The 12,182-nt window shown below is 36.4% G+C and overlaps 1 protein-coding gene across 9 annotated transcripts in view; it reads right to left on the bottom strand.

Moving 5' to 3' along the window:
* The window catches only part of mark2b (MAP/microtubule affinity-regulating kinase 2b), a 58,356-nt gene that overhangs the window by 17,784 nt on the left and 28,390 nt on the right, over positions 1-12,182 (bottom strand). For 7 of the 9 annotated variants that reach the window (XM_051900877.1, XM_051900870.1, XM_051900871.1 and 4 more), the window contains exons 7-14: positions 12,061-12,117; positions 9,030-9,266; positions 8,800-8,919; positions 7,024-7,126; positions 6,782-6,894; positions 6,535-6,673; positions 6,304-6,443; positions 4,334-4,422 (exon numbers count right to left, since the gene is read on the bottom strand). In XM_051900877.1, the coding sequence (XP_051756837.1) occupies positions 4,334-4,422; positions 6,304-6,443; positions 6,535-6,673; positions 6,782-6,894; positions 7,024-7,126; positions 8,800-8,919; positions 9,030-9,266; positions 12,061-12,117 (998 nt within the window). The remainder of the gene's footprint in view (positions 1-4,333; positions 4,423-6,303; positions 6,444-6,534; positions 6,674-6,781; positions 6,895-7,023; positions 7,127-8,799; positions 8,920-9,029; positions 9,267-12,060; positions 12,118-12,182) is intronic. The other 2 variants (XM_051900872.1, XM_051900878.1) reach the window with 1 other exon arrangement.

The following is a 12,182-nucleotide window of genomic DNA, read 5'->3' as shown; positions in this document are numbered from 1 at the left end:
TAGTTACAGAATAATATTTAAATGAACATCTGAAGGCATGTTGAAAGATACAGTACAACTTACTGAAACATATCTTGTGTAATCAGTGTTTCAACCACGAAAAGACATCAACGAAACAGCTTGTAAACAATGTCACGTAGTATTTACCTCAGAAATGCCATTCAGTGTCCACAGCTTGTTAGTTCGCTAGAGAAATTAACTCTTTCACTACATATATGCACTATATTAGCCTATAAATATTCATTATATTTTACTTAACCTGTCTTGATTATTTAATGTATATGTTTAATGTATGTTTAAAAAAATCTGTCATGAAAACAAGTTATGACGGCCACTGTGTAAATGAATATATTTTAACATCGAATTGGAGTAATAACAGATTTAGAAGTTAATGCAAAAACTGCCTTATATGCAATTTACATGTTTGCATTCAATTTTTATTTGAGTGTTGATTATTATATCTAAAAATAAACTGCAACTTAATTTAAGAATTTGGGCTCTGTTGTTAATTGTAACCTTTAATATAATAGTAATATGCAAGAAAGTGCCCCCTATATACAGTTTACAGCATTAGAGGAGATAGATTTTGTTTTTATCCTTAAGAAAATGTTTAATTATAATTAAATTTATTTAAAAACAGAGACACAATTAGTTCAGTAAACCACTGTTCAATAAAAAAGAAAAAAGCATGTTATGTTTAGTTTTCTCCCTCCTGTTGTACCGAATTCGTACCGAACCGTGACTTCAATACCGAGGTACGTACTGAACCGTCATTTTTGTGTACCGTTACACCCCTACTACAGACAGATGAATGATAGAGCAATAGATAGATAGATTGACAGATAGAATGATAAATAGACGATAGACATAGTGATAGATCGATATCGAGCGATCGATAAGCAGATAAAACAGAGCAATAGGCAGTGATAGATAGATAGATAGATAGATAGATAGATAGATAGATAGATAGATGCATCTGGGCATCTAAAGTGAGAGACAGTGGTGAATGGTACAGGAGAGAGGGAGAGGGAGTGAGAAAGAGGTCAAACAGAGTGCTGATTTCACAGAAAAGCACAAAAGAAACACACACACACACACACACACACACACACACAGACACACACACACACACACACACACACACACACACACACACACACACACACACAGACACACACACCCACCTACACATCACTATGCAGGGATTAGTTGAGCTTGTGGTGGAGAAATAACATGCTATCACCTTGCTATGTGGCAGAGAGAAGCTAAGCCTATTACAGACGACTACAGCAACCTTACAACAGAGTTAATGGTGCTTTTTTCCATCACAAGCCACCCTAATCCATTTAAAGCTATACATACGCTCACAAAGACACAAAGTTGCATACGCTCACACAGCACAGACAGAAGAAAAACAAAATGATCGTTCAAAGACAAACATACCAGAAAAGGGAGAAAGAAATGGAAAAGTAGAGGGATGTGTGGGGAATATTTAACCCGACACACAGCCTTAATGCCTTCAGAAAAGCTCATGAGAAAACACAGAGGCAAATCAACAAATCCTGCAGGAGCATTTAAAGGACAAAAGGTTATAACACTTAAAGACCCCATGAAATCGTTTGTTGAAAGCAGCTTTCTTTCCAGTGCTGAAATATTCGCTATTTAAACAGGAAGTTGGGGTTGGGACATAGTGAAGGCCTATTTAAAATAGCCTTTAGATTACATCACATGATTTTCTACTTGCTATTGCTAGTCAGAAGTTGATATTAGGAACATGCGATGTTCTTATTCTAGAAAGCATCATTTGAGTTCATGGGGTTTTTAACACAGTGTCACTAATATATTTATACATTTACACCCATAGAGAACTAAAGCAGCACAGCACAGCAACAGTTGAAGGCTTGTTCACACCAAGTTCAAGGGATACTGCATCAAATGAAAACTCTCTCATCATTTACTCACACTCATGCCATTCCAAATGTATATGACTTAGTTTCTTCAGATGAAGAAAGTAAAATAATCCATCTCTCTGAGTCCAGATATTGCAAGTGTATGAGACCCTCAAAACTGATGCTTAAAAAAAAAAAAAAACAAGCAAAGTGAACGCAACAGAATATCCTTGACCCCAGTTGATGAATCAATGTTTTCGATAGGTGTAAAAAACAAGAATGAGCTTATGTCATGATTCAAAAAGTGCTTACATAGTGCTTCACAGTGCTCTCATGAACCAGTGTGACATTTGGCCAGAAGTTATGGTTTATATATACGAAATATAAAATGTATTTTTCTTACACATATCTATTACTTTCCTACAGAAGACATTGATTCATTAACTGGGGTCATATGGATTATCGTCATTTTCATTTTGCATGGTTTTTGAAGTGTTAACTTTCGGAGTCCCACACACTTGCATTATATGGACTGACAGTGATAGATTCTCTTTCTAAAAATCTTTTATTGTTCATCTGATGAAAATTCCAATATGCTGATTTTGTGCTCAAGAAACATTTCATATTATCAATGCTGAAAATGTTGAAAACCATGTTGAAAAAGTTGTGCTGCTTAATATTTTTGTGGAAACCATGGTACATTTCTTTTTCAGGATTCTTTTAATGAATTGAAAGTTTAAAAAAAAACAAAAAAAAAAACAGCATTTATGTGAAATGGAAATCTTTTGTAACATTACGTCTTTACTCTAACAAAATATTATGTTTACTGTAACTTTTTTGATTAATTTAATGCGTAAACAAAAGTATTAATTTCTTTAAAAAAATTCTCACTGACCCCAAACATTTGAACGGTAGTGTATGCTATTCTGTACGTCATTTTTGCTACTCTGTGTTTAACTTTTATGTAGCTCTGTGAATACTGCAAGCTTCTGTTAACAAAGTCAAATTCTCCTTGGCCGTACACTGATAGGTCAGTTACCAACACATGACCTAAAAGCTAATATCTTATTTTAATATCCAATATTCAAATTTTTTCAGCATCGGAACAATTAAAAAAATATTACAAATACTACCAATAATAATGAACAAAAAAAGTACAACAAACAATCATTGTGGTATGTTACTCAGGGCTTGATACAAAAGAGTTTACAGAGATGCATTGTTTCCTTTTGAAATCTTGTCATCCCTGTTTATTTAGACTTGGTCTGAACAGGCCTTCATTATGACTAACGGCACAGCACTTTCTGCACTGGAATCGGCACTTATTGACAGAGCAAAAGTAACAGTGAAACCTCCAATTCCCACAGATATGTCTTGTCTCAGTTTAAGAAACAATTAACAGTATTTAAACTACAAGGTACATGCATATTGAGATAACTCATGACCATAATTTAAGTATTTGCATAATTTGTACACTGATGGTCATCATTCTACACTTCAGTAGACCAGAAGATATCATCTTTGTGCAACATGACTCCAGTAGGCAGAAAGCTCTATATCCGCTTTTAAAAATACATCTCATGCATATGCTTATGCATAATTTATACAGTGAAGGCACAGTACACTGGAGTGTGTGGAATGTGAGCATAGGCAGCAATATGAATGCTGGAGAGGGAGGAGTTATGATGGATGAATGGTTAGAAGTGCACAGGAAGTGAAGGATGGCTGACTTCTTAGCGCTTGTGGCGATGACCGTGGGAGGTTTATATGGTGCTTATATGATGTTCTAACGCAGGGATGGGCAACGTCGGTCCTGGAGTGCCGCTGTCCTGCAAAGTTTAGCTCCAACCCTAATCAAACAAACCTGAACAAGCTAATCAGTGTCTTCAGGATTACTAAGGCTACAAACAGGTGAGGTTTTTTATCAGGGTTGGAGCTAAACTCTGCAGGACCAACGTTGCCCATCCCTGCTCTAATGATTGGTGTTATGTTTGCACTGTACATGTGCAGCTAATAGGTTTTCAAAGAATACAAACTCTGGTGATGGACTGTTTTAATTAGTGTGTGGGTTTGAATGAGATGGTACTCTAGGAGTCAATAATCCAGCTGAAATCCAGGGTGACATATGCCAATCTGGCACAACTTGGCATTTCTGGGAATCAAAAGCATGCCAGTCTGGGCTTCATGGCAGGTAACGGCCAACAGCACAGAGACAGGAGATAGAAGTTGAAGTGTGTGTGTGTGTGTGTGTGTGTGTGTGTGTGTGTGTGTGTGTGCAGTGTAAATTAGAGAAAAATTGGTGACTGGTTTTGTTAGTGATCTTATCTAGAGGGATGAACTGTGCCCGTGCGTGTGTGTGTGAGACACAGGAGGTAGGTGTTTTTCTGTACTTTGCCTTTGAGATTTACAATCTTTCAACAAATATGGTGCGTCTTTGGGTGTACCTGTCCTTGCCGTTTTGCACTCCCAGAGTGGCTCTGTCAGAAATGGGGGAGTTTCTGCTGCGGCTTGTGCCCGTGGACAGGATACTATTCTGAAATCACAAACACACACAGGTGCAAATCAGTGTTAATATGATTAAATTAATAAAAGTTTTTTGTTAAATGAAATAAGGCTGAAATAAAATATAAATGTAAGATAAAATACTTTAACTTACAAAAAAAAAATAAGAAAGTAGAAATGTTGCTTTGACAACTGAAATAAAATTATTTAATTTGAATTAATTTTGAATTACCAAAACTTAAACTAAAATGTAAATGAAAATGATTTTAATGCAGACAGAGATACAGTAGTGCGGTAAGATTACATTTATTTGAAAGAATAAATAAATGCTTTATTTGAATTTATTATCGAGAGAAAGATGTGCGTGTGAATTAGCAGAGTCTGTACAGCGCCTCTCTCTTATAACAATGAAGCTGTAAGCTTAATTACTTCAAAAACAGAGATGTTACCCCCTTATTGAAATATAATGTAGCGATTCAGTAGCAAAGCTATTTTATTAATAAAAGTCATGGGACAACGTTGATAAGTTTCTGTGCTCATGAACGTTTCTGTGTGTGCGCAGCGTGATCTCTGATCTCTGTGTGCAAATGATATTTACATACATATAATCCAATAATTATATTAATGTAGTACAACATAATCAAGGAACATAATCATTTAAAGATTAATAATAGTTTTTATTGACATGATTATTAAAACAATAATTATTAAAAGATGTTAAAAGTGATTAAAGGAAAGGACAGCCCTGCTATGAACCTTGGGTGAATGTTTAATGAAAAAATAGATACAAAAACCATTTCTGTCTATTACTCAAGTTGTGAAAATGTTTGCTCTCTCATGCAACTTGTAGTACAACTACTATTTGGTTAGTACTCAGAAAGGGCCTATTTCATAAAATAGTATTTGCACTTTCTACTGAGAAAAAAAGAAAAGAAAAAAAGCACACTATCTAAAGATGTGCAAACCCAGAAACTCCAAGTATGATGTGGTGTTTGAAAGCTCAAAATAGCAAAAATCCTCTGTAGCATTTTCACAGAAATAACTGGAGAGCAGAAGCCATGAGCACTGGCCGTGCCAAACATCTCTCGGTCAGAGAGTGCACTCCAACCCTGGGCAAGCCCTTCCAGCCATCTGCTGCCTGAAAAATATCAGTGTGGAAAGCAGCAAGCTTTCCAGAGCACTGCTGTGTAACTGAGAACAGAAGCAGTAGTTAGGATGTTTAAAAATTACCCTGCTATTATGTCAAAAGCTTCCTCAATCCATAATGTAATTGCATGTTCAAGTACATGGAAACTGAACTAAAGAACATGACGTGACTTTGGTACTGTGTTTGTCTTGTTGATAAGCTTGCCCTACGGTGCTGTTTTGTATATTGTTTAATTTTAGCTTGTAAAAGATCAACGAGCACTCGGTCTATATAAACATTCTAATTGATACAGCTTCCCTTTTTTGCATTATGTTTTATAGGTTTCGACTTCTTTTTTTAGCAGTTGAGAGTGGAAATGATAGGACTAGAGAGAGGCACAGGATTGGGAAAGGACACGAGCTTGCAGCCCACATCAACACCACAACTTAAAATCTTGCTAAACAGGTATTAGTTTCTGAACTAACGGTGATATGTGTACCTTTGGTAGGATATTTAATTGTACATGCTCATTAATCCTATTTTTAGATTTAGTTTAGCTTTGCCATCATCGCACACTCAATTAAAGTTAATTTTTAAAAATAACACTGTTAAATGTAATCTTAAACCGTTATTATTTTTTTATACTGTACATAAAATGTTGTGATGCTTAAATTCACTTGTAGCATTTAAGATGACTAATTTTAGTTTTTAATGTTTTATTTGTAATTTATTTAGACAATTTTATGTTAAAATTTTAATTCATCTGTGTATCAGACACACACTTACAGTAGAGGGTGTAGAACTCTTTTTGCGTTCACTGCTGATCACTGGACTGGGTGGAACTTTGGTGGAGCTACTTGAACCTTTCCTTCCAGAATCATCCACTCCATGCTTGTTTTCTCCCTGAGGCCTTTTCGAGTATGAACCTGAGGGATGAAGGGGAAAGAGTTTAAAGACGATCATGCGTGTATGTGTTTACAAGAGGCTTTAATCCACGAAACCTCCCAATCAACTCACCCTGATCTGTCGTTTTTCTGACGGGTTTCTGAGTGGATGACACACTGCGCTGTACCTTATGAGGTGGAGAAGGGGTGTTGATGTTAGTGAGGTCACTTCCTGGGCGTAGCTTTAATGTCAAGTTGACACCCTCGTCAAGCTGCAAGTCAGAATTTTCAAAGATACATTAAGCGTAAAGCAGTTGTATGATCGTATTTTGATGCCTCTAAGGGTACTAAAGTACGAATGTGTTAATGTATTTGGGTACCTCTGAATTCCTATAGTCAAGCAGCAGATAGGTTGCCATGACTTCATTATATTTTTGTTTGACGAGAGAGTCCTCTATTTCCTCTTGAGGGAAACCCATCTGAAGCATTATGTCTGAGTGGGGAAACATATCAACAATGTCATTTTAATTAAACCTCTTTTAATACTGTTTCTTTCTGTATTTTTTTTCTTTCAGATATATTTTTAACATCTAACTATTTCAAGTGTGAGAGTCACACACACCTGTTCTTCTGGGGTCTTTGTAGTCAGGCTGAGGCTCAATGTAGGGCTTCAACTCATCGTCTTCATGACCTACATTCATCCAGCGATCCTTCATGATCTGCTGCTGAGCCAATGGCAAACACACAGAGAAAGAATGAGAAAGATGGTGAGGGATCACATTAAAATAATAAAAAAAAGATCTTTAAGTGTTTTTACGCAACAAGACTACAGTTTCCAGTGCAGATTTTTGCCCAAAATTTGCTTATCTGAATGAAGGTAGAGCACATCCCAGTCATTTACATGCTTTAATGCAAAATATAAAGCATTATGTAAACGTAAGTTCCTACAGTATGCACAGAATTATTACGCACATTGATTTTCTGATCTTTTTTTTTTTTTTTTTCAGGCACATCTTACCAATTCCAAACCACATTAATCTTAATAACTACCATTAATTTTGTATTTAATCATTTATAAGTGATATATAATTGTTCATGAAGGCTGGAAATGAAAAACGCCTTATATTCAGGTGTGCAGAATTATTAGGTACATTTTCTTTTACAGATAAAATGAGCCAAAAAAGACATTTAACTCAGACTGAAAAGTCAAAAATTATTAAATGACCATGAGAAGGATGCAATACCAATGAAATTCTAGAAACTGCGGTTAAGGCATGACCATTGGACAGTGAAATGCTCATTGGGTCAGCAGGGTCAGACAAATACAGGTGGAGAAGAAAAGACACATTTTAACTGCAAAAGAATTAAGAACAAAGGTGAAGAATTAAGTGTGAAACCATCAAGATCCTTTTAGTCTCCAGCGCCACCATTTTTCAGAACTGCAAACTACCTGGAGTCACCAGAAGTGCAAGGTGTCAGGATCTCAGAGACTCTGAAGAATTTATCTTCCAGAATTACACATCCAAAGGACTACAGGCGACTGTCAACTAGCACACATTCTACATGCTGAATCAGCCAAAAAAAACAAACAGACGGCATCCGACTAGAGGCAACAGTGCGGAACACACTGGAAAAACTAAGTCGGCCGACGCTCAAAAACGGCCCGACATTGCCTGACGGCTGACCATCAGCTTGGTGTGTCTCTGGCTTAATATACAGAAAACGGAACCACACAAGAAAACCCGCAACACACCGTAGATGCATTTGTATAGCGCAGAGCAGCTCTCTCGCAGTGTATGTGGTTCAACCTTAAACCCGGAAGTGCTGCACTGTGTTCACTACATCAACAGCGTAGGAGACTGACAAGGAATAGAAGAAATTGTTGAATAAAATCTTTTTTTTTTTTTTTTATTGCACACAAATAGTATTCTCGTCACTTCATAACATTAAGGTTGAACCACTGAAGTCACATAGACTATTTTAACAATGTCTTTACTACCTTTCAGGGCCTTGAAATTTGTTATGACATTGCTGTGTATAGGGGGATCAGAAACCTCACAGATTTCATCAAACATATCTTAATTTGTGTTCTGAAGATGAATGAAGTTCTTACAGGTTTGGAACAACATGAGGGTGAGTAATTAATGACAGAAATGTCATTTTTGCTTGAACTATCCCTTTAAGGACTCAAATACAGGACTGGCAATCATATTCTGTTGTTTTGTGAATGTAGCCCATGTGTATATACTGTTTTGTTTTAAAAACCTTAATATTTTGTGTTGAGAATTCAGACATGGCGAGACTACACTTTAAGCTAATTTAAATTTGAGGCCTTGTTGTTTGCATTCTAATCCACAGTCAGATATGAGATGTGTAAATATGTCTAAACCAAGCGCACCTCCAAACTTCCCCTCTTGGTAGGATTGAGGATGAGAAACTTCTTCAGCAGGTTCTCACAGTCTGTGGACATGTAAAAAGGAATCCTATACTTCCCTCTCAACACACGCTCTCGCAGCTCCTGCAAAAGAGAAAGACAAACACAATGAGAATGATATAACAGAAATGAGGAAGACAAAAAAGGACAGAGACAAACAGGAACATTAACACAGATATTCAGTGTCTCTTCACCTTCAGGTTCTGTCCATCAAAAGGCAGTGAGCCACTGACCAGCGTGTAGAGTATGACCCCGAGACTCCACACATCCACTTCCGGCCCATCATACTTTTTGCCCTGGAAGAGTTCAGGGGCGGCATACGGCGGACTCCCACAAAATGTGTCCAATTTATTGCCAACCGTAAACTCATTACTGAAGCCAAAGTCAGCGATCTTTATGTTCATGTCAGCATCCAGTAAAAGATTCTCAGCCTTAGGGAGAAAAGAAGGACAGCATGTTGGTAAGTAGAAGGATTTAAAAGAGAAGAGTTGGCACTTGATATGGAGAACAAGAATCGTACAATCAGCAACACACACATCTCCCTTTTTGACTTCAACACTCTTAATATCTAACAGAAATGCCTGTTTCTCTTCTCTTACAGGGTGTTTTTCCAGCTTTTCCTAATGAGTTCTCTCATGCTGTTGTGTGTGTGTTTGTGAGTGTGTTGAGACTTGCCCTCTGTGCTGCCACTCAACATCTACACACCAACTTTAGCCGCGCAGGGAAGCTGTGTTGCCTAGCAACAGATGCGGGGTGCTAACTGGGCTCGGTTTGCAGAGTTAAATATTACTCTGCCAACAGAGCCAAACTTTTACAACATGCAAACACACAGCAACAAAGACATGGATGAGGCATGGGCAGAGACAAGGTGCTATTATACCGTCAATTAAAACTGCAGACTGAATGTAGCTCTGCTGTATTTAATATATCTAATCTGCATGTTGATTGGCTGCTCGAAACGTCATGTCATAGGCTTTAACCAAACAAATTTCATTAACCTCATTAAAAGAGTTTAGTGTGTGAACACTGGTTTTTCTAAATGGATTCTGTTTTTGCATCGGGGGCCCTATACATTTAATTACACGCTATCACATGGAGAATCCAGTGACACTTAACACAGTAAGAGTTCTTGGTTCTTTTCAATTTGGAGATGAGTGGAAGTAAAAACATAACCGATGAGATCAAGACAGATCAATTCAATTAAAAAAATCCGACTCATAAGACTCATTTGTTCAAGAATTGGAGTTGGACTACACTGGTCATACTGTACAGAGTTCAAAAGTTTGGGGTCGGTAAGACTTTTTTAATGTTTTTGAAAGTCTCTTAATGCTCACCAAGGCTTTTCTGTGATCAAAAATCAAGTAAATATTGTGAGTAATTATCTTTATGGATTATCTTATTTTAAAATGTAATTTATTCCAGTGAAGATCTTCAGTGATCCTCCAGAAATCATTCTAATATGCTGATTTAGTGCTCAAGAAACATTTCTTATTATTATCAATGATGAAAACAGTTGTGGTGCTTAATATTTTTGTGGAAACCATGAAATATATGTATATATGTGTGTGTGTATATATATGTATGTATATATATATATATCATATATATATACACACACACACACACACACACACACACACACACAGTCAAACCAAAAATTATTCAGACATTTTTGATATTGTTTTACTAGTGGGTGCAGGACACTATAGTTCATTTATGTAAGTGAGGATAGCAAAATAAAGTAAACTGTGACATATTATACCCAAAATTTCTTCATACAGTGGACTACCAGTAAAATTGATAAAAATTTGGAACCAAAAATTATTCAGACACTTTGATCAGACCATGTTTTGCTTAAGTGTTATCAGACATAATTAAGATTATTTTTTTCTGACACAGTTTAACTCTGAGATCTTGTCATATTTTATTACCATTTTTTAAACTATAATAATGAATAAACTGTATTAATGAATGAAATGTTCAAGGTGTCTGAATAAATTTTGGTTTGACTGTATATAAATATATATATATATATAAATATATATATATATATAAATATATATATATATATATATATATATATATATATATATATATATATATATATATATTCAGATTTCTTTCTATTCAGGAACAGAAAGTTCAAAAGAACAGCATTTATCAGAGACAGATCTCTTTTGTAACATTATAAACGTCTTTTACTGTCACTTTTGACCAATTGAAAGCATCATTGCTGCATAAAAGTATTAATTTCTTTAGAACATAAAAATAAAATCTTACTCTAAAATAATTGGAATTGTTTTGTCGTTACTGGTTTCATGCAATAATATACATACACTAATGTTTAAAAGTTAAATTTCCTTTTCTGGGGCAACCGGCACTGAACACAACACAACAATCAACACGCCTGTAACTTGAAAGAGAAATACGATATAGATCCTGCAATCTAACCTGAATAGCCAGAAACCTCTGTAGCCACAATAGAGGTGTGGCTTAATGCTTAACACATACAAACACACACACACAGATGCAGCAACCATTACATTTGCAAAAGTGCTCTATTATTTATAGTGCTCATATTAAATCAATGTCAAACATTGCCCTTTTCTATTGTAATCAATACAACTCCAGCATAGTGGTGTCATTATTTAGTGTGTGTGTGTGTGTGTGTGTGTGTGTGTGTGTGTGTGTGTGTGTGTGTGTGTGTGTGTGTGTGTGTGTGAGAAAAAGAGACAGGCCAATAGAGAGAGAAAGGAAGAGGATCAGACACTATGCAGGATTTCTGGGTGTCCTGAGTGGGGCAGAAGAGAATTACATTAAGTTATGCATGGAGACAGTGACTAACTCCAAGTTACAAAGGTCACTATGATGATGGTTTGGACCAATAAGCAACTTCAGTATGTGGGCAGAGTATCATCATGGGAAGAGTTCATCCAGAGAGACACTTCCTTTCATCTTAACAAAGAAAAGCTCTGAGGTCAGCAGTTCCAGAGTTCAGAGTACACTCATGATAGCGTGCAAGTGTGTGTGACTGTTTAAACAGAGAACTCATTTCTTCACCTGGACTTCTGTAATGAACTTTGATGACAGACACAGAAGAACTACTAAAGAACATCTGAAAGATGAAGATACAGCTGAATGGAGATCATCCTGCTCAGGGCATGTTCATATGTAACAGGACCTAAGGGCCTTCACACACACTCATACACACACGCACATTCTCACCTTGAGATCTCGGTGTACAATACACTTCTGATGGCAATACTGCACAGCTGAGACAATCTAGAGAGATAAAGAGAGAAGGTGTGGTGAGTAATCAGGAGAGTAGGTGAAGTCATTTCGGCTGC

Source organism: Ctenopharyngodon idella, chromosome 7 (genome assembly GCF_019924925.1).
Source record: "Ctenopharyngodon idella isolate HZGC_01 chromosome 7, HZGC01, whole genome shotgun sequence".
In the NCBI taxonomy this organism is placed as follows: Eukaryota; Metazoa; Chordata; class Actinopteri; order Cypriniformes; family Xenocyprididae; genus Ctenopharyngodon; species Ctenopharyngodon idella.
The sequence above is the reverse complement of the archived record's forward strand: the minus strand, read 5'-3'. Positions and strand labels throughout refer to the sequence as shown.